At 37.7% G+C, this 23,830-nt stretch overlaps 2 protein-coding genes across 5 annotated transcripts; one reads left to right on the forward strand and one right to left on the reverse strand.

Moving 5' to 3' along the window:
- Positions 1 to 717: 717 nt before the first annotated feature.
- LOC121388065 (CCAAT/enhancer-binding protein gamma-like) lies at positions 718 to 22,591 on the forward strand. Of its 4 annotated transcripts, none has more exons than XM_041519270.1 (2): positions 718 to 1,070; positions 21,446 to 22,591. In XM_041519270.1, exon 2 carries the CDS (start codon positions 21,539 to 21,541, stop codon positions 21,980 to 21,982), a length of 444 nt encoding a protein of 147 aa, XP_041375204.1. In that variant the 5' UTR covers positions 718 to 1,070; positions 21,446 to 21,538; the 3' UTR covers positions 21,983 to 22,591. The 4 variants fall into 4 exon arrangements, with proteins under 4 accessions (XP_041375204.1, XP_041375205.1, XP_041375203.1 ...); XM_041519271.1 differs by lacking the exon at positions 718 to 1,070 and adding an exon at positions 8,275 to 8,293; XM_041519269.1 differs by lacking the exon at positions 718 to 1,070 and adding an exon at positions 18,422 to 18,577.
- On the reverse strand, positions 16,460 to 17,783 carry LOC121388064 (CCAAT/enhancer-binding protein gamma-like). Its single transcript, XM_041519268.1, has 2 exons — positions 17,567 to 17,783; positions 16,460 to 17,407 (listed from the first exon to the last, which is right to left on the reverse strand). Exons 1-2 carry the CDS (start codon positions 17,601 to 17,603, stop codon positions 16,842 to 16,844), a joined length of 603 nt encoding a protein of 200 aa, XP_041375202.1. The 5' UTR covers positions 17,604 to 17,783; the 3' UTR covers positions 16,460 to 16,841.
- Positions 22,592 to 23,830: the final 1,239 nt, after the last annotated feature.

The raw sequence follows: 23,830 nt of genomic DNA on the forward strand, positions 1-23,830 counted from the left end.
GCGTTAGACATATGGTTAAGGACCAGACAGATATTGAGAAAGGAAACCCGCTGTCGCCACTTCATGGGCTACTCTTTTCGATTAGCAGCAAGGGATCTTTTATATGCACCATCTCACAGACAGGATAGTACATACCATGACTTTTGTTACACCAGTTGTGGATCACTGGTTGCAACGATAAATAGCCCATTGGGTCCACCGACGGGGATTGATCCTAGACCGACCGCGCATTAAGTAAACGCTTTACCACTGGGCTACGTCCCGCCCCTCAAAACGCTGGAAGAGCACCTCGTTGAAAATAAATTATGCACACAGTGCGAAGGACATGATACTGGAGATAAATATTACTACATACTTAAAGGGACATTCCTGAGTTTGTTGTAATTTTTAAGATGTTATTGACTAACAGTGACTTTTTAACGATTGTAATTACACATCAAATATATTTTCTGCATAAAATATTAGTGGTTGTATATTAAACGTGTTTCTGATCGTTCTAATATTTGTACTAGCGTAAATTTCATTTTATTTACTTTTTTTCTTTTTTTTCGTACATACGAAATTATTTGAAGTGTATTTATGTGCTGGGGTCAGGTGCGTAGCGTGAGCTGGACCTGGGGGGTGGGAGGTCAGGGCCGTACCCTTCGGGGGGGGGGGGGGGGGCAGGGGGGCAGCTGCCCCCCCCCCCCCCCCGAGAATCTTGTCCTTTTTTTTTTTTTAATATATATATCTCCAGTAATAGCATAGAAATGTCAGGGTTTAATTTGTATAGTGTTTAATTCCCTGTATTTTGTATGTCATACGCTCAGGTAATATTCTAGAGGTTATAATATGTTATACGGCTACAGGTCTCTGACCGTCCATATTAAATAATAATACTGTATATCGAGACCAACGCGCTAAAAATAGAACAGGAAATGCATAACGGAAACCCTAATAGTTTGATATTTCGAGAATACAAAATCTAAAATGGCAATGTCCAATTCTCCAATTTCTGATGCGCCTAGCGCTAAGAAGGCAAAGAGATACACACAGCAAAGTGTATCGTCTTTTTTTCACAAATCAACAAGGTAAGTTGCTGTCAAGTCTTGAAAAATTACCATTTGCATTAATGTTGACACAATCGATGTCACGATGTCACTGAATAATAAAATTAATGCTGATTGTATATTGCCTAATCATCTTAATAGACCCTACTACTACTGTCCCTACTATTATAAAATAATATAAAAGTGTTGGGGTTTTTTGTGTGTTTTTTTGTTGTTGTAATGAGGTGAGTTAATATAGCTGTATTCCTACAGAATCGTTTCCAGAAACAAAATGCGTGCACATAAGTTGCAGCAAGGCATGCGTTGTCAAAGCTGCGTTCACCGACACGTGTTCACGAACGCTAAGGGACTGTCTAAAAATGTCATCACTTCTCCTTAAAGGAATAACCCTCTAATACTTTTCAACACCCCCTGCCCCATCCAAACTAATTTAGTCAGGGAAAAAGCAGGTGTTGAAATGTTTTGTGCCACAACACTTGTAGGACGAAACTGACAAGGTGTATCTTAAATGACAGACTCGGCAAATCTTGAAACAAATCGGAAACAGGACATTTACGTATAATTGCCGAGACTAGTTTACGTGTAGTTCGTGAAAATGTTTGTTAAAGGTGCTTTGTCTGTTTTTCTATATTTTAATATGTTTTACTAAAACAAAATATAAGCAAGACTGCAGTTTAAACAAATTCGTGCAGTTTTTTTTCTATCAACGAATATCGTCCTCTGTCCACACGCAAGGCTCAGATTTTGACGCCATTTCTCTGTTAACCTGCCGTTTGGCTGACCGCTTCCAGAACTAATATATAGGAAAATGGCGTCAAAATGTGAGCGATGTATGTTGACAGTGGACGTTATTCGTTGATTGAAAACGCACACGAGTTTATTAAAACAGCAGTTTTACTTGTATTTTGCATTAGTAAAATATATTAAAAGATAGAAAAACAGGTTTAGAATTTCACTTTATAAATAAATAATAAATTAAAAAAAAACAGTAAAAAAACAAAAAACGAACTTTTGGACAGTTCCTTTTTCGACTTTTTATTTGCATGGGCGTTTTACCCCTCCTCCCCTCCCCCCCCCCCCCTCCTCCCCTCTCTCCCCTTCCGCGGGTTATTCGGTTAGAGAGAAGTGATGAAATTTTGAGACGGTCCCTAACGTTCACGAGCGCTTTGATTGAAGTCGACGACACATGATTGTGAACTTTCTTATTTGCTTGGTACACAATAAATATTGCATATCTTACCATAACTTGATGTTAAATTAATTTATAAAATTTAGTGCCCCCCCCCCCCCCCCCCCCCCCATGGATTTTGGTCAGGGTACGGCCCTGGAGGTGGGTTCGAATATGAACCAAGTGGACCTTTTCTATTTTGTTTTTGCACCACCAGAAACTCCATATGTTTTAGTTCTGAAAGCGGACCATTTGCTTCAACGGGGGGGGGGGGGGGGGGGTTCGTCCGAACCCCCTAACACCACCACCACCCCAGCCTACGCCCCTGGAAGTGTCGTTAAAAATTCATTCATTCATACCAATATTAATATATAATTTAATAAAATTAATTTAATATATATATATATATATATATATATATATATATATATATATATATATATATATATTTGATTGTCTTGTCACCATGTGTCTTCAGTTAAAACGATGTGTATGATGTGTAAGTGATATTTCGAATTATGTATCTGTGTGTATTTTACGATGAACTCATGTTACCCATTGTACAATAATGCCTAATAAACTGTCGTTTGGCCTGCGTGTACTGTAATACACTTTCAAAGTATCACAATAGACATATCGACTGACAATGATTAATTTTTAATTATACTGTCCCGACTTTGTCAAAAAGTCAACTGAAATCTATCTTGGTTTTGACGTAAATATGTTCTAGTTTTACACATTGTACAATAATGCCTCATAAACTGTCGTTTGGTCCGCGTTTACCCTAATAAACGTTCAAAGTATCACAATAGACACATATCGACTGACAATCATTTGGGGTTTTTTTATTATATTGTCCCGACTTTGTCAAAAAGTCATTCCAACTCTATCTTGGTTTTGACGTAAATATGTCCTAGTTTACAATAATGCCTCATAAACTGTCGTTTGGTCCGCGTGTACCCTAATAAATGTTCAAAGTATCACAAAAGACACATATGGACTGACAATCAGTATTTAGTTTTTATTATACTGTCCCGACTTTGTCAAAAAGTCATTCCAACTCTATCTTGGTTTTGACGTAAATATGCCCTAGTTTTACACACAACACGACAAACATATCAAACCTTTTCATACGAGACAGAAACATAAAATTGTCTTCACTGTACAGCTTGTCATGGAAGACGGAACAAGGTCACCAGTTGCGTGTTCAGGAAGTAGAGCGCTCGCTGACAAACAATTTGACTGATTAAAGTGCGATTCCACTGTATCCACACAGACACGCACGAACACGTACATTTGACGGACATGAGAAATTACCAGCGTATTGATACTGATAGCGAAACGCACTCGCAAATGTAAATACATATGTAGTTAAGTTGTTTGGAATAAACATCGAAACGTTTACTATCGGAAGCAACTTCTACCTTTTATTCCTTTTGTACCCCCTCCCCCCCCCCCCCCCCCCCCCCAATCTTCTCTCACAATTCTTCTTTCTTGTTCTGTTGTCTCGCTAGGATTATTATTGTGCACTAAACGTCACCAGTTGCATGTTTTTGAAACATTCAATTTTATTATAGTAACTTGAATGCTCGCTCAGTTCGCATTCACTAGATCATTGAAATACTCACGAGATCGTTGAAATACTCACGAGATTGTTGAATTACACACGAGATTGTTGAAATACTCGCGAGATCGTTGAAATACTCACGAGATTGTTGAAATACTCACGAGATCATTGAAATTCTCACGACATCGTTAAAATACTCACGAGATTGTTGAAATACTCACGATATTGTTAAAATACTCACGAGATTCACGAGATTGTTGAAATACTTACGAGATCATTGAAATACTCACGACATCGTTAAAATACTCACGAGATTGTTGAAATACTCACGATATTGTTGAAATACTCACGAGATTGTTGGCCGACATATAACATAAACATACCACTTTTTCATATATCATGTAGACATTAAAGGGAGTTTCCTGTGTTTTCGACTAACAGTCGTTTAGACGATAAACATTACATATTAAATACAGTATCTTCTCTCTCTCTCTCTCTCTCTCTCTCTCTCTCTCTCTCTCTCTCTCTCTCTCTCTCTCACACTGAAAGGTAAAATCCGGTTTCGGCTACTACAAATATTAGGAAGGAAGGAAGGAAGAAATGTTTTATTTAACGACACACTCAACACATTTTATTTACGGTTATATGGCGTCAGACATATGGTTAAGGACCACACAGATATTAAGAGGGGTTGGGAGTGGGTGCGGGTCTGACTTTATTGGCAAGAATTAAACAATTATATATTTTTCTATTTAAACTGTATCATAGTTGATACTGACGCTCCAAATTTTACTCAATATGATTTAAATGTTTCTGTGGAGTTTTTGGGGTTGTTGTTGTTGTTTGTTTTTTTGTTGGGGTTTATATTTTTTATTTTTTTTATTTTATTTTTTTTGGGAGGGGGGAGGTATTTGTTTTTTGCTTTGTTTTTTTCGGGGGGGGGGGGTCGTTTTGTGGTGGTGTTGTTGTTTGCTTGCTTTTTATTAATACGGATGAAACCCATTATATCTTCTGAGCAAAAAGCAAGTGCTCTCTAATAAAGGTTTAATACTCTAACATATTTCAATCTGTCTAATAACTGAGGTCAGTGCCTTTAAGTTGAACTCTTTCATACTAAAAGTCTTAACTCTACTAACCTAATTTCTCATTTAACAAGAGGCAAGTCGGTGTACGAAAATTGATATCTGTTTTATTACACGAGCTCGGGATAGTCGCAATATTATCTTACTGAAGTACACGCAATAAAAACGAAAATCGGATCCGCCGTGGGGTTATTTCATACCAGTTCATGTATCCAACAGAAATTAAATCTAAATCGTTGTGAATGCAATTCTTATAAGGCGCTCATCGTAGTTAAATCTTGTCGAATATTAGCTTTCCCTGTTGGCCTAGGCTGAATTCTACCTTATTTTATTCATTCATTCATTCGTTTTAATTCCTTCCTTCTTTCATTCATTCCTTCATTTATTCATTCATTCATTGCATTTCATTCTATCCAATTAAGATTCAAGTATGCAGTCCTGGGCACACACCTCAGCTATCTGGGCTGTCTGTCCATGACAGTGGGTTAGCTGTTAGTGGTTAGTGAGAGAAAACCAAAAAAAAACATTTTGTTTTGTTTAACGACACCACTAGAGCACGTTGATTTATTAATCATCGGCTATTGGATGTCAAAAATTTGGTAATTTCAACATATAGTCTTAGAGAGAAAACCCGCTACATCTTTTCATTAATAGCAAGGTATATTTTATATGCACAATCCCACAGACAAGATAGCCTTTGATATACCAGTCGTGGTGCACTGAATGGAGCGAGAAATAGTCCAATCGGCCCACCGACGGGGATCGATCTCGGACCGACCGCGCATCAAGCGAGCGCTTCACCACTGGGCTACGTCGCGTCCTGGTTAGTGAGAGAAGTCGGTGTACTGGTCTTACACCTACCCATTGGGTCGTTAAACTCACTCTGGGTGGGAGCTGGTGCCAGGCTGCGAACCCAGTACCTACCTGCCTTAAGTCCGATGGCGTAACCACTACATCATCGAGGCAGGTTATCTTATTTTTACATGTAGTGCGATTTATACAGCTACTGGGGCGGATCCAGGATTTTATTCTTGTTTTCCTTCTTTTAAATTTCTAAATGTTCTTTATCATAATACATGTTGCACATCATTTCTGGTTGTCACTCAAAGATTATTCATTAGAGGCAGATCTAAGTTTGGGGGGGGGGGGCAAGGGATCCGCCCCTCCCTAAATAAAAGCTAGTTTTTTTGTTTTTTTTTATTGGGATGTCCTTTTGACGAGTTGGTTCATGTGCTCATTACACGTTAATCCCCTCCCTTCCCTGAAAAATATTTCCTGGATCCGTCCCTGGTTCATCATTGGCATCATCATCATCGTCGTCGTCGTCACCATCATAATCATCATTATCATCATCATCGACATTATCTTCTTCGTGTTCTTGTTATTATAAAACGTGGGATTAGCTGGTGTTATTTCTTCATACTAAGGGGGCGAGACGTAGCCCAGTGGTAAAGCGCTCGCTTGATGCGCGGTCGGTTTGGGATCGATCCCCGTCAGTAGGACCCTTGGGCTATTTTTCGCTCCAGCCAGTGCACCACGACTGGTACATCAAAGGCCGTGGTATGTGCTATCCTGTCTATGGGATGGTGCACATAAACTATCCCTTGCTGTTAATCGAAAAGAGTAGCCCATGAAGTGGAGACAGCGGGTTTCCTCTCTCAATATATGTGTGGTCCTTAACCATATGTCTGACCACATATAACCGTAAATAAAATGTGTTGAGTGCGTCGTTAAATAAAACATTTCCCTCCTTGTTCATACTAAATAATAATATTCACTACGTTTGCGCGATATTCAATAATCCCTCAAACAAGATTTACATACAATAGTAACTGTTAGTCACGAACCACATACATTTATATCGATAGTGTGAATTTAAAACAAAACAAAGCTTGTACTGTTGACGCGTGACGTCACAATCAATCGTCCCTGGCATTTTAGATATTAATATTTATGAGTTCGCTTTTGTGTTGTGAACATTATGAAGAAAAAAACCAGAAGAATCTTATGTGACATTCTGGACAGTGTATATATTAATACGCTATTTACAACAGTAAAAGAATACAAAAATAAATGTGCAGAACCACCCCCACCCCAATAGTAATCTAGTCACTGGAGTATGAAGCGAGGAGGGCGAGGGGACAAATATGTGTAAATATAGAAGTGTGCCCCCGCCCACTTTTTGGCACCTTCCTACGCCACTGCTAGCTAAGTCAAAGCAAGTAGGGTCTATAATTATACTGGTAAGAAGGCTACCGTATAAGAAATTGGCACAAATTAAATTTCGCCTCATCGTATTATAACATTGGCGGACCAAAATGTGGGTCCGTTTGTAGTGCCCTTTATAATGACTTTTTGTTTTTTAAATTCATCACCCACTATTCACCACACTAAATTACCCTGAAAACGCGTCTCTGGGTATCTTTATTTTAAAATGTTTTGGAGAGCATGCCCCGAACCCAGAGGCGGATCTGGGGGAGGGGCAGGGGCCCGCCCCCTAAATTTTGCGACAGTTATATTTTTATTATACATATATATTAATGTATAATGTATATTCATTTTCTTCTTTTATTTACGATCCCCTCCAAACCTCCCCCAAAGTTCCATTGGCATTCTGCCTCATGTCATTGCCCCCCCCCCCCCAAATGGATTTTCTAGATCCGCCACTGGAACCCTCCTACATTTCTCACTTCCTTTGGGAGTTTGTCTCATTTACCTTCGGCAAACGCAAACTTGCCGTTTTGGGTGAATTTTGTGACATCCCCTGTACAAAATACCGGATCCGCCCCTGAAATCATTTATTAAAGCGAAGCACAACCACAACCACAGTTTTAACAAACGTGCGTTATCGCAACGGTGGTTGTCAGCTCCATTTGTACAACGTAGTCCACTGGTAAAGCACTCGCCTTGTGCGCGGTCAGTCTAGGATCGATCCCCGTCGGTCGGCCAATTGGACTATTTCTCGTTCCAGCCAGTTCACAACGACTAGTATTTCAAAGGCCGTGGTATGTGTTAATCTGTCTGTGGGATGGGGCATATAAAAGATCCCTTGCTACTAAATGTAGCGGGTTTCCTCTCTAAGATTATAATAATTAAATTTCTATTACATTCCGAGTCACACAGTTCGCGGATGATTTTTTGTTTGTTTTTGTTTGTTTGTTATTGTTGTTCATATTCCGATGAACTTAACAGACAATTCTGAAATAACTACATTTCTGTTACATTCATTACAGTATAACGTCATCCCATTGGTCCAGCCTTAGCAACAGGAGTTTGTTTATTTCTCGATGAATTTAAAAATTACATCGTCAGGGAACGTCATACTTGATGACGTCATTTTATATTGGTAATTTGTCTTACTGAGCGTTATTGTTTTAACCAAAGCAAATAATTCAAAATAAAATATAAACTTTTAATGTTTTTATTAGTAAGTATGTTTCAAATTTATTTATAAGTATTGTCGGGGTTTTTTGTTTGTTTGGTTTTTTGTTTTTTGTTGTTGTTGTGGGGGGTTTTTTGTGGGTTTTTTTTTTTTTTTTTTTTTTTTTTGGGGGGGGGGGGGTTTACGTTCATCTTATCTTATTTGGGTATGAACAAAAAAATATCTGAAAAGTGGGGGGAGGGGGGGAGGGGGGGGCACATGCCCCATTGGCCCCCGCTTCCTACGTCAGTGTAAATCAATGTGTTCTAGTGGTGTCGTTAAAACAATGCAAACATACAACATAATCTCTTACGTCATGATTTGTTTTTGTTTAATGTTATAATACTTTATAACTCAATAAACCGGTGTAACCTCATCTCGTATTTCAGTGTTAACATGGAGAATAATTTACATTGCGGGTGTGACGTAGAATGGTATTGGTAATGCGATAGTAAGAATATTAATGTGAATCATCGATTTTACATGGCTAAAGTGATAACAAAAGTAACATATGAGACCAACGTTGCTACACGCAACGTCTCAATCAGCATATACATCATGGATATAAATACTACAACCCCTTGTCCTTAAAATACATGAGGGGAAAAAAACCCGGTGGTTGTGACAGGGCCGTAGCTAGGATTCTTTTTTTGGGGGGGGAGGGGGGGACAGTAGTTAATAGTCTAAAACTCCTTAAACAGTTAAGAAGATCATTTTCTTTAAGTTTTGTGACGGTATATGCTCTTAAATTTGTTTTCGCCTGTGGCGATATTAATTGTTTTAGAAGGCCGTGTGCAGTTCCAAATGCACTTAGCTAGGTGGGCAACTTGTTACGTAATACTTCTGCGCGATAGTCGTCTAATACACACCCAGCCCAGATGCGGAGCCATGTGGCTAGTAGTTACGTAATACCCCTGCGAGTGCGGTTTTTACAACCGTGATTTGGCGACGATGGCGTCAGTAAGTCTGGCGATCAAAGAGAAAAATGCGTCTCTAGGAGAGGTGGAATATCAGATGATAGGGGGAGTACCGCCTTGTACCCCCAGTCGATATTTCGATTTATAATAAATAGCTAGTGTTTTAGAGTTATGAGGAGGAAGCAAAAAGGACGGCTCCCAGGGAACGTTGTCCGTTTGGACTTTGGTAAATATATATATTATTTCTGCTCTGTTGTATAACCTTGATGTGATTGATGTGACTTTTAAATATTTTAATACTGTATTATACCAATATTCTTTAGACAGTGTCTTCGGTCATCTGACGAAGTAAATCGTAGACTTTTTGTTCTAACATTATATGAGTATTTGGTAATATAAAGCTTAGCCAGTCATCCTAGAAGACCTAGGTAAACTGTAGGTTATTGTCTTTATTGTGATAGGTACCAGTATTAATTCTGTGTTACAAGGTTACTGAATGAGTAGTTAAGGGTTAATTAAAAATTAACCAGTTAGGAATAGTGTTGTAATTCCTTTATTAATTAAGTTCTCCTGGCAGCGTTTCTCAATTATCACACGTTACTGAACGAGTAGTAAGGGTTAATTAAAAAATAACCAGTTAGGAATAGAGTGGTAATTCCTTTATTAATTAACTTCTCCTAGAAGCGTTTCTCAATTATCACACGTGTGGGTGTTGTGTCACGGTGAAGTGATTCGCATATTGTGTAAACTAGACACCTAGAGATTAACTAATTAAGTGATCAGTTCTGGGTTGTTATTATTATTGTTGTTATTAATTAACTACTACGGCTGTACGTTTGTCAGCGTAGGTTAATACAGATTCCAAAGTGTATTGTGTTTTTGTTGTGTTTTCTAGTGAACTAAACGTGCTATAATAATATATACTTTATATAAGATCGTATCTCTGATCATACCTAGACGAGCCAAAGCGGTTTTGAACTGCCTGTTACAGAGAGATCTAATAGATATACAGTTAGGAGAGATATTTGGATAATCGTGTTTTATTCAGTTACGGGAATTATAGAATCCCCGTGACAAGTTTCTATATTTTTTTCTGGGGGGAGGCAACTGACCCCCTTCTAGCTACGGCCCTGTGTGATGGTGGTAAGCTACTAGTTTCAGATATAACGAGTAGCATCTTTAACGATTCAGGTTCCGCACAAAATTTGTCATCCTAATTTGAGTAGGACCCACATATGATTCAAGGTTGCATTGTACCAAAGAAGAAAGTTCCGTAAAGTTCGAGGTGCACCATAAAATATTTACGGAGTAAAAAACAAAAAACGGCTCTGATTGGTATGTGACATTGATTATGTTTGCAAATACTAGTATCCATTGTCAATAAATAAATACATTTATTTAGAATACAGCTGTTATACAGTACAGTAGGTCATATACACTAGAGGTTGGAACCAGTGTAAGGTAACCCCAAAAATGAATGCGATTTTCAGCAAAAATGAGGTTTGTCAATAAAAACATTCATTAAGTTGGGAACCCTTCCCATTTTCTTGCAGGTAGATTAATTTTGATATACCACACTGTTTATTGGCGTACTACCTGGGTGTGTTGATACGCTGCTTATATCAGTTTTATTAAACATTAACATTATCGGCAATAGGAATTGATTTGGTACAATGGAAACTAAAGAACAATACTTCTTTAAATTAAATTAAATTGAGATGAATCAACATTTTAGAATATGGCCTGTCCACATTGGTCTTATTTAATGCGTCATCAAAACTTAGGTGTACTTCAAACTTTAACCCAGTAAGATGCTGCAACAGTAGGACAAGATATATACCTCTTATGACAAACAAATGAATTCGTTGTATTCATCAATTAAGTTATTGGATTTTTCTGGCAGTTTGAGTCGAGTTGGGGGGGGGGGGGGGGAGGTAGGAGGGGTGCGCACTCTTAGGATCTTATCAGGGACACCGCCTATAATAGGTTCGTTTCCAAACCCCGGACTCCAACTTCGTAGATTAAAATGTGTCAAGGTGTTGTTTTAACAAACATTTCTTCCATTTCATTTCTCGACAGACATGCATGGTAGGCTTGTTTTACACTGTCACGGTGTTACACGTGACAGCCCAGTTGTGTGCCCAATCCAGCGTACATAAATATTAATTAGATATGAACTCGAAACTAATTTAAATCATCTATTAATGTTTTTAAAAGAACTGGTATGAACTGAGCATGTAATATTTACTTATAAGATTTTTATCCACATATAATATATTTTATTTATTTCACACATAATAAAGATATTCCACACATATAATAAATATTATATTTATTCATCACATATAACATTATTCCACGTAGATACATATTGTCTTTATTCCAAAATGATTGGCTGTTCAACCAGGCTTCCTGTGTCATATAGTAATAATTACTACAAATTTAATACACAAAATAAAAGTAAAACATTTTTAGAAATCTAATAAATATATTTTATTATCTGGCAGTATAAATTTCAATATAAATATACACATTATGACACCAGAAATGTAGACCAAACCTCTAGCTAATGTTTCATATTAAAAAATCAGCTTGAAAATCGTTTTTAAATACAATTAATGCGTTGGTTAAACGAGTGAAATAAAAATATATATATGAAAATTTATATATTATATATATTTTAAAAAAACAAGCTGAAAAACACTGGCCCGGCCACTTTAACCTACCCATCTTTAAAATGATTTTAAAACCCCCCCACCTTATTTCACTTGTCTCAACATGTTACCAACATTTGCAGCTATCTTCATTGGCTTCACACCCGACACCCCTCTACAGTTCATGACCTTCCATTATTAGTCCATTCATTAGGCACATGCACTTCCCTATCCTCTTCAAAACCTCTACTAAAGTCCCAACCACCCCTTATGTGAAAATGGAACAGTTACTTAATACGTCAAACTGTACATGCTCATAAATCATTTTAAATGGGGAGTGGGGGGTGGGGGTACCACTTACAATATAGCCATTGGTAATAGGCATGGAAAACCGTTGGCTAGGATTATTTTATTTTATTATTAATGGGTTTTTTAAAACTTATAAGACACACGTAGGCCCTATTTGAAACCATATAAATTCACGACTGTTCCCGTTTCTGCGACCTCGCTTTACAAATATCAGGTGGGGGAGTGGGGTGGCTGGTATCATGCTTTCTACGAACATGAAGATGGGAATAATTATTATTCATTTAAGTCTCGGAGTATAGACTCTCTCACCTCGAACCATAGTCACGTTTTTACGGCACATACGTCGTGTCACAAACTATACTAGTGACTTACACACGACTGTTGTGACACTCCTCGAGTTCATTAGAGAAAAAACCAATTCGGCAACTCCTACTTAACAACAGCAAGGAATGTTTTATATGCACTTATTTCCACAGACAAAACAGCACACACCACAGCCTTTTAAAAAAACAACAATCGTGTGGTGAATTCACTGAACCCTCTTGGGTTTGTATTTATATTTCCTGGAACATTGTCTTAGAACATGGGCGTACACAGGATTTTGAAAAGGGGGGTTCCAAAATAGATTGCAGAGATATTGGACATATATTTCTATTATGAGTAAATATAATAATGTCAGATATCAATTTCAGATATATTAAATTATAAAAAAAGCGATTTCAAGGGGGGGGGGGGGGTCGGTCGAACCCATCGAACACACCCCCCCCACCCCACACCCCCCCCACCCCACCCCCCACCCATTAAATATTTAACGTCTGTGTATTGAGTGTGTTTCTGGTCGTCTTAATACTAGCAGCAGTTCTAACTCGATTGCTCTGGCTATTATTTAATGTTAATACTTAAGAAGGTATTGGGAGGTAAAATGCAGTTTGAGCCATTATAAACAGTACTTTAGTATAACCATTCCATTTCATTCATTTATACGTGTATTTTCGTTCTTACATTCAATTACGTTTCAAGCTCGCTGTCCTGGGCACACACCTCAGCTGTCCGATCCCTGTTGTTTGTTGTTAAATATAACCAGAAACACACTGAATACATACACGTCTTTTTTGTAAGAAACTGTTGTAATTAATATGCAATTTTGAAATATATATTATATATTCTTTATTAATATCAACCAGAGACATATATGACAATAAAATCAGGAATGTCACAATTCTAAAATCCTAAACTCCAACTATAGTCCGTCCCATCCTCCTTTTAAAGGTTTTTTTTTTTTTTTTTTTTTTTTTTTTTTTTTTAATAATTTCAGTTTTGTTTGAAGAAAAGTAATAAAAGTGTTTTGAAAAATAAATATATTGTAGTAAATTCCATAGCAAGAAAAAAAGGCATTCCCTGTGGGATGGACTATAAAAAATAATTCATATTACAGTTACTGTGTAAACAATTCGTCTAGGATCCTGAGAGTGGTGATGTCAGAAGTTGCGCCCGGGACGGACGTGCTTGATCATTGAATTGATACACGCACGTGGATAGAGTGCAATGAAATGAATGGTGTAAACAAATGGTTGTGTCCATCACTTGTCGACTTTTGAGCCGCCCCTCCCCTCGACAATCCTAGATCCGCTGTTGTTGTCAGTTTTGTTTTATAAATATTAATCACTACAACCTCTCTACTACGGAGAACAGTTAAAAGGACATCCTTAAAGGGACATTCCTGTGTTTGCTGCATTGTAAGATGTTTGCGACTAATAAAATATTTCTACGATTAAACTTGCATATTAAATATATTTTCTTGTTTAGAATATCAGTATCTGTCTATTCAATGTGTTTCTGGTCGTCTTAATATTTGTAAGAAGCCGAAACTGGACTTTGTCTTCAAATAATTTCGTAATTAGGAAATAAAATGAAATTTATGCAGAAAAATATATTTGATATGTAATTACAATCGTTATAAAGTCTCTGTTAGTCGATAACATCTTAAGAGTTGCAGCAAACTCAGGAATGTCCCTTTAACTTCATAGCCATGGTAAAATAATGTATGGCTAACGGAGCATTCTATTTTTGAAATTAACTATTAATTACTTTTTTTTCTTACGCAGAATATGCATGTCTGTGTGTCAGTGTTTTGGCTCAAGGTAGATTTTACCTCCAAATAATTTTGTTTGTATTGAAAGTTGAAGTTTGTTTTGTTAAACAAACAGAACTATAGTACATCGGCTATTGAATGTCAAACATTTGCTACTTTTGACATATATTCTCAAAGAGGAAACCCGTTACATTTTTCCATTAGTAGCAAGGGATCTTTTATATGCACCATATAACACAGGATAGCTCATACCACGGACTTTGATAAACCAGTCATGGTTCATTGACCGAAACGAGAAATACTAGTATAGCCAAATGGGCCCACCGACGAGGGTCGATCCTTGACCGACCGCGCATCAGGCGAGCGCTTTACCACTGACGTACATCCAACCCCTTATTACATTTGTATTAAAACTATTTAATTAGCAGCTATGATACAAGACAATCAAAAGCACGTTAAATAAAAAAATATATTGCTAATGTAGTCAAGAAAATGTAATTAATACAATAACTAAAATAGATGAAAAAGCTCTGGTAATTGGGAAAATTGCACGATGGCTACAAAGTCGGGATATCCCTTTAATAATATATCTCATTGTATTGTGGGCTATTTTAATCGCTTTAGCATTAAAGCCCATATGTATACAGAACTAATAAATTTGTTATGATGACGTCAGTGGAAGCTGTTTAGCGAGTCGCGCGCCCCAACCCGTCGATGTTTTCGTTATTTTAAAAATAGCCAAGTATCATAAACCACAAATGTTAAATGTACTTACGAGATATCAAATGATCATATTTCGCGTCATTTAATCTCAAATGACCTCTCTAAATAGCTCCATATTAGTTTCATGAAAGGTAGACCCCTATCACTTCAAGTATTCTTCGAATGATCCAGACTACTCCCCCCACCCCACCCCCAACTGATAAACACCGAATGAAAAACGAACATATTCGTCGAGTAATCCGGGGTCATACACAGACAAAACTGAAAGGAGGAAGGGTGCAGTAAAAACTAAAATCCAAGGCACTGCAATATAGTATCCTCACAAACTAGAGAAATTTGATACATCTTCTAAATTAAAGAGACAGTCCCAAGTTTGTTGTCACTATAAAGATGTTTCCGACTAACAGACTTTTTAGCTACTAAATTACTTATTAAATACATTTGCTTATTTAAAATACCAGTGTCTCTGTATTCAATGTGTTTTTGATTGTCCTAATAATTTAACAGCTCGTCATTTTATTTTCTAAAATATGTTTTGTTACGCACGAAATTACTGGGAGATAGCTTCCAGTTTTACCAGTTATTACAGACACTAACTAGTACGACCAGAATACATCGATATTCAAAACTATAAGATGTATTTGTTATGTAATGTTAGTAATTAACAAGGTTCTGATAACCAAAAACATCTCACAATGACACAAACTCAGGGCAGTCCCTTTAAAATGGGCACTTTTCATATTTGTCCGAAAAATTGGATTTGTCTATGTGTAGGAACTACCCCCTGCCTCCCCCAAGTATTTACGACCACGGTAACCTGACGTTTTATCTTACAATTAGCGTAAAATAGCCGACTGATATTATTTTTAGATAAAAGGGTTTGTTTTTTATGGTGTAATACTGCATGATATCAGGATGACACAAATAATCTTAGGCTGAAAAACATTACGTCAGTTAATAATTTTTTGTTTTTGTTTAAAGGACATTTATAAATAGCCATTGTTGATTGCGTTGGAATGCAGCCAGCTACCAATGACGGTAAATACACAAGTATGTGTTCAGGAGGGAAAGTGCTATCGTTACGATCGATTGTGCGTTATTGTACGCACCACACTGAATAGATCACGAGCGTCGGACAACAGTGGCTCTCCTGAACACGCTAATTTAACCTGCGACATTTGTTTTTTGAAGATATCTGGCACATTGAAAACATTGCGATGTCTGGCACATTTAAGACAATTAAAACCAGCTTTTTAAATAATTGTAAATGTCGTACAGGAGTCAAGAGGTACAAATACGCTTTACTTATTGTAGAGTGGCAAAGGTCGGCTATATTTCGTTAATTGTAATTTCTACAAATTAGGCCAATTTTCATGCGACCTGTTTAAACTAACGTAGAAAGTAACTATACGTAAAAACCAGCTATAGATAAACTAATCAGCACCATACAGATAATAAATTGAAACGAAACTTCGTGTAAACGTATAACATTTAATAATAGGAACAATTCAACAAAATATGTATCGGAGATGACAGTTACGATGAGGTGCTGGGGGAAGAAAGATATGAAGCTATGAGAAGGAAAGGTCCGTGCGAAATCGTCGTGACAGTTCAGACATCCAAATCGAAAGTAGCGAAAGTCACAGTTTCTACAGTCACCAAAACAAATAAAACTGTTACCATGGATACAGTTCCAGGCGACACTACTACGTCCACTGCAAATCACTTTCAGAACAATACATGCATCTACGTCACAAAACGGAAGGCCTGCGCTGTCACAATCACAATCGAGAGAATCGAGTCGAGGGGCGCGCTCATTCCAGGAGGGCGGTCCCGCGATCCTGGAATGGTAACTTTCATCATTGTTCCAGTAGCTTGGCGAAACTGTCCGGGATGGCGGTGCCGACATTAATGAATAGTCCCTTCAGCACGTTTAGCTCTTTGGTTAGCAAGTCTACTTTCTTCTGCAGTTTTTCGTTCTCGCTGAGGAGAATGCTCACTTTGCTTTCGGTGGATTTCTGCTTCTCTTTCGCCTTCGCTCGACTCTTCCTCACGGCCACGTTGTTTCTCGCTCGTTTCTCCACGTATTCATGGGTCCCCTTCTCCACGCTCCTCTTCCTCCCGCCCTTACCGAACGATTTCCTTCGGGGGATCTGGGAATCCGTCGATGACGTTGGCGATTCCACGACCGTTAGAGGGGCGAAGGAGCTGTCACCGTCGCTGCTTGCCGGACTGTATGCCAGATCTTCGGATTTCACCGTGCTGGTTTGCCACTCCGGCTGTGAATCGTCTGTGCCCGACGTCTGCTGGTCGTACTCGGGCATGTACGTACTGGTCAACCCATAAGTACTCGGCAAGTCCAACCGGACGGGGCTGAGCACTTTCGTTTCAACTGGATGACTTGTTGGCGCCGCCAGGGCCGAATCTATAAACACGGGAATATCAACAACAGATTTAGTAATATTGCTAGTATTGTCTGCAGTTATATACTGGCTGAGATCAAACGAATGTTCTTGCGCCGGGTCAAGATACGGTAATATTTCTTCCCGAGGCAAAGCTGAAAATTTCGCTGTTTTTAGCTCACCTGTGGCTTCAAACGTGATTGGCGATTCGTACATCATGGTATCCAAGATTTCGCCGATACTGGGACATGGTGAGCCGGGGAATGTGTCTTCGAAAGACAGAATTGGCACTGTTACTCGTTTGGAATCTATCTTGGCGGTTGACAGCCGACAACACGTGTCTTCGACTTGTTTATGTCCGTAAACAGTTCGTTTCTGGTTTCTTTTCTTTTGGCCTGTTATCTCTTGTGTAGTCTATTCTGACTGATTGTGAAATATATACCTGCTGGGTATTTAAGCGCAAGCTTAACCGCATCACTAAATTGTGAGATTACTCCGCGGTCGCCGTGAAGTGTTAATGTACAGTTGTCATCGATTAGAAATGTATGCTATTTCTACCATAAAGCGATTGCCAAATACTATAGCTAATAATTGTTTCGTGGCTTACTTATTTGTCATAATATATATTGCCGGTACTGATAACTATGTTTTTCTGCGCAATAATACTGGAATCCCGTGGCATATGCGTCTTCTCTAAATTTAGAAGTTTACGTCAAAATCTAAAATTGGTCTATTGCTGTCATATACACTTATGACGCGAGTGGTGATGTTACAAACAGCCTTGAACTATTCCGCGAAGTAGGGGAATCTCCTCTAAAAATAGAAGCCTTATTGTTATTTAATTTAAAATATTGCTGTAATAAATCTCTGACTAAAACACTTAACAGTAAATATAATATTATATATTTACATCTTTTACCGGTGTTTTTATAAAGATTTGTGCAACGTTACAAATCTTATTACTTCCAATGAACATGGAAATTTCCAGCAAAATTGTTGCAGTGAATGATTTAAGACATGTCATTGGCTAACTGGTAAATATTGCGTCAGTGGCTAAACTGGGTTGCCGACATTTTAAGAATTGAGGAAATACAAGCAGTATACACGTAGTTATGTGCTGAAAATGAAGTAAATTACAATACAGCGTTATTAACATTACTTATAGGCAGAGCTTGTAAAAGCCCCCTGCACGGGTAAGATAAAATGTCGTGTTAGATAGAGTAACAACCGTCATCGTGCGAAACTGTCAGGAATTGTTTTTATTATTATACACTACGTCCGGAACGAGTTTCGTTTTTAAAACGATATCTCCCCCCCCCCCCCCCCCCCTCCTTTTTTTTCTCGTTCCCCTTCTCAAGCTTCGTCTTCCGATATACGTATCTCCCTCTCCCTCCCCTCCCTCCCTCGCTCGATCTCTCTCTCCCTCTCTCTCTCTCTCTCTCTCTCTCTCTCTCTCTCTCTCTCTCTCTCTCTCTCTCTCTCTCTCTCTCTCTCTCTCTCTCTCTCTCTCTCTCTCTCTCTCTGTCTCTCTCTCTGGATTTTTAATCAACGGTACTGTGATTCCAGATTTTCTTCTGTTTGCTAAAAAAAAAAAGTCCATATTCTCTTGCCAAAACTCTGAGCGAGACATAGCCCAGTGGTATAGTGCTCGCTTGATGCGTTGTCGTTGTGGGATTGATCCCCGGTCAGTCCATTGGGCTATTTCTCATTCCAGCATTGCACCACTACTGGTATATCAAAGGCTGTGGTATATGTTATCCTGTCTGTGGGATGGTGCATATAAAAGATCCCTTGCTGCTAATCGAAAAGAGTAGCCCATGAAGTGGCGACAGCAGGTTTCCTATCTCAATATATGTATGGTCCTTAACCATATGTCTGACGCCATATAACCGTAAATAAAATGTATTGATTGTGTCGTTAAATAAAACATTTCCTTCCTTCCTTGCCAAAACTATGATATGGTTTTCACTGATACTTAAAATATGGTTTTCGATACTTTGCATGTACATTCTGAATGGGACCTTCATTTTAGATCATAGTGCAACTGTAACCCTAGGATCAATCTCATCCTCAAACACCAATTTTAAACTTTTCGGATTTTATTTTATTAGGCCGCTTTCATTTTTTAAATATTTATAGATATTCTGTTACATTTTTTAAGTTCTTTAACTTTGTGAAATTTGATTACCACTCATAAATTTCTTCTGAGAACCATGGACTACTATTTTCAACAATCAAAATGTTACTGTACCATTTCAACAGAAATTAATGGGTTACATATAATTTTAAATACATTTGTAACATACTCCACGTTTTTGGGCGGAGGGGTTAGTATTTAACTAACTTGGTCTGAGGCGTTTTTTTGTCCTAACCAGTGCCCTATGACTGGTATATCATAAACCATAGTACATGTATGGGTATGTGCTATCTTGTCTGTAAGAACGTTCCTTTGCTGATTATGAAACAAATATTGCAACACAGTAGCATTGTATATTTTCAGATTTAAATATACTTTATAAATCAATGCTTGTCAAGTTTTTAATACAAACTTGTTAAAATAAGCCAGCTGAAGAAAAACTTCATCGATATTTTTACTTCCACACTAATTACATTTGACTGATTACAGGTTAGTTACATTAGTTTAACACAAGTAATGAACACTGTTAATCACATTACTAGCTTATCATTACGGACACTGGTCTGCATGGTGTAGTCATACAATTAATTTTCTACATGCCCAATAGGTAAAAATACATAATGTTACTAAATGCTGTTGAAATTCTACTTAAATGTTAATGAATCCATTACTTGGTGAGAAATAAACAAATATTGCTAATCCACATATCAACATTGCATAACTGCTTGATAAATATTTAAATGTTTTGGTCTGAAAGTTTCAAATAACTTTGTCCAATGTTCATGTACCGTATGGCTAAGCTTGCAAGAGTTGTTTCCCTTGTACAATTGCACTTGTTGAGGCCTTTTTTTTTTCTTTTCTTTTTTTTGTTTATCAAATAATTAAATAAAATAAATAAATAAATAAAAACAACAAAACAAACCAACAACAAACACAGGTATAGGACTGAAAAGTTAGATCAAAATACATTTTACACATGTTTGCTGTGTGGATTAGTTTGCAAGAAACTATTGTTAACATCAGTACTCATGATGTGTTAATAAAGGCATTGACTCTAGTTATTCAGAAGTGGCTTTACTGCTTTATATACCATTTTAAATTATAATGGCGGGACATAGCCCAGTGATAAAGCGCTCGTCTGATGTGCGGTTGGTCTAGGATCGATTCCTGACTGGTATATCAATGGCCATCATATGTGCTATCCTGTCTATGGGATGGTGCATATAAAAGATCCATTGATATTCATGGGGAAAATGTAGCAGGTTTCTGCTGTAAGACTTTGTCAAGATTACCAAATGTTTGACAGGGCTAGCTCTGGGTGAGCAAAACTATTCTCCAAATAGTCTATTAAACTTAAAAAATTGCAGAAAAATTGCAGAAATTGTATGTTATTTTCTAACAAAATGTCAATTATTACATGAAATTATTTTGCCAAACTGAAATAAAATTCGCCAACTGCTTTCAAAATTGGCAAATTTGGTGAGTGCCAGAGTTAGTCCTGTTTGACATCCAATAGCCAATCAATGATTAATAAATCATGTGCTCTAGTGCTGTTGTTAAACAAAAAAACCCTTACTTTTAAATTGACATATTAGCGCAAGTGCAGAAAATTATCCGGGGGGAGGGGGGGGTCTAGACTGGCAGGTGAAGTTTCTAATGGTGATCATGTCATGCTTCCTGGAAAGTCTTGTGGGGTTTTTTAATGAAAATTTGCTTCGAGATGGGTGGGGGTGGATGTGTATGTGTTGGGGTGTTTCAAAACCTAAACCCTTCCGCTCTGCGCCTACACCTGAATCTTTGCTCAAATATTAATTCTGGCAATTTCAGTGGGGTTTTTTTGTTATCATTAATGGTTGTTGTGGCTCCAAACACATTTTTTTGGCCCAATAACTTATATATTTGGATTTTTAAAATGTCATTTCAGGTGTTGTGCCCTCCATTGATTGACCCATTGGTCATCTAGGTGAAAAAGAGATATTCACATCCAGCTTTTGTGTTCAAAGGGAAACAACTCTAAATGGGTCCATGCAAGAGTGGCAGTCCGGGCGTGTACAGCTACATCACGATGGAGGGCACAGACAGCGACGACGACCACGTGACCAGCCGCAAGAAGTCCAGGCTGGACAAGGACAACTCTGGCGGCGATGACGGTGAAGGATGCGGCGATGACGGTGAAGGATGCGGCGATGACTACAAGATGCGCCGTCGCCGTAACAACGTGGCAGTGCGCAAGAGTCGCGACAAGAGCCGCAAGAAGGCCAAGGACACGATGGAGAAGGTGAACCGGCTGCGGATGGAGAACGAGGCTCTCGAGATGAAGGTGCAGACGCTGTCCAAGGAGCTCAGTGTCCTCAAGGATCTCTTCCTCGCACACGCAGGAACCGTTGCCGAGGGCAACTGTAGTGTCGTCAGCAACAGCTCCGTCCAGAGTGATCACAAGTATTTCAAAGATGAGAAATAAAGATTTTTGTTTGTTAACGAAATGCTGGAGCAGAAGGTAGATGGCAGCTGTATGCAGAACAGTGATGATGTATTTTAAGGACAAACAAATATATATTTATTACAGGGATAGACAGATCTATAAATGACAGAGCTGTATGTGAAGGGAATATATATTTGTTATATTCACAGTCTCCTGTATTAAGTGACAGGCAGTGATTTGTCTGTGGAGATGCAGACATTTCTATAGAGAATACACTTGTGTAAGGGAGATAATGACCTTTTTGAGCAGGTGGTCTCTATATAGAAATGAAATGAATGCAATGTTGAAGGCACAGTTTATAGACTGGTGGTTGTATGAGGTGCCCAGTTTTTGCAGGTGCATTGATACCTGTAATTAATTATGACCAAACTGGGAATGTAGTTGTTTTGTATTATTATATTTTATTACCAGCAGCATATTTATGTAAACTTGATAATGAACATAGGGAAATGGGAAAGAACTTGTGTTCATTTGCCACACTATATTCACAGCTAACTGTGAAATATTTTAACCACTTGTTAATGTTATTCATTTTATTTTGCAGAACATTTCTTCATTGTAACAATAAAATAAAACTTATTTTCTGTTGATTTTTATTGAGAACTTATTTTATTGCTCAAAGAACAAAATGATGAGGCACAACTTTGCTACCTTATTATTAATAAAAAGCCCTTTTCTATCTGTATACAATATAAGTGGAATTATTACATAATAAGCCCTGTCAATTCATGTCAATATTCAATAATGTTGATGTAAAAGCTGAACTAAAATTGATTAACATCAGCTTTTTGTGATAATATAACTTTGTGAAGAGATATTAAAGGGACATACCCTAGTTTTTAAACACTAAGGCATATTTTTCACTATTAGAGCCGTTTATGATCACTGAAATCAAACATTACTTATATTTTATTGTTTTGATTATCCATTTCCGTACAACCGAAGTGTTTCTGGTCATCCCGGTGTTTCTAATATCACATAATGCATTTTTCATATTTTTAAAAATGCACATGTGTCTGAGAAGTAATGATTATTGAATCATCTTTTAGTCTATTTTTAAGGGTATTTCAACATCACAGACTATTGTATCCAAATTTGTTACATGTTTGTAAATTAACCAAACTTAGTGTCCATTGTTATAGGTTGAAACTAGGGTTCAGGTGAAAAATATGCCTTAGTGTTTAAAAACTTGGGTCTATCCCTTTAATTAGTCTATATATTTAAAATACAAATGCTGAGGAAATGTCGATTTTGTATGGAAAAAAAATTACTCGGTTGCAAGAAATTATGTGGGTGGGGGGATGTCTAGACTGTTAAGGGGTCTAGGTTATGCTACCCTGAATAATATGTTCAGTAGCATGCTCCTGAAAAAATGGAAAATAAAGATGCTCAGACTCATTTTAAGGACGATTTAGTGATGTACATGCATTTTGTGGATAATAAATTGAAAATAATAAAACTGTCATTAAAAAGGCACTTCATTTGAGTGGGAGGTAATGGGACCCATGTGACACTCTCTATCCCTATCCCAAGTCAGACCCCCAATCCTATCAGAGGCAAGGACTCAGGATAGACATGTTCGAAACCCTAGTGATATATGGACATGTTAAACCAGTTACTAAGCTAAGTGACCCTCAGGATGTGCCATTGGTAAGAACACATCTTGAGACAGTTGAATTGCAAGGGCTGCATAGTGCTGTATTTACAGTTTCAATATTATTTGTTACACGGCTAGTTCAAGGTTTATCAGAATGTTACCTCTCTCTAGTCTAAGATGCCTTCATAATAGACAATAACTTGTATTATAAATACAGGCATTGGATTTGG

The sequence above is a fragment of the Gigantopelta aegis genome, chromosome 14 (assembly GCF_016097555.1).
Source record: "Gigantopelta aegis isolate Gae_Host chromosome 14, Gae_host_genome, whole genome shotgun sequence".
Taxonomy (NCBI): Eukaryota; Metazoa; Mollusca; class Gastropoda; order Neomphalida; family Peltospiridae; genus Gigantopelta; species Gigantopelta aegis.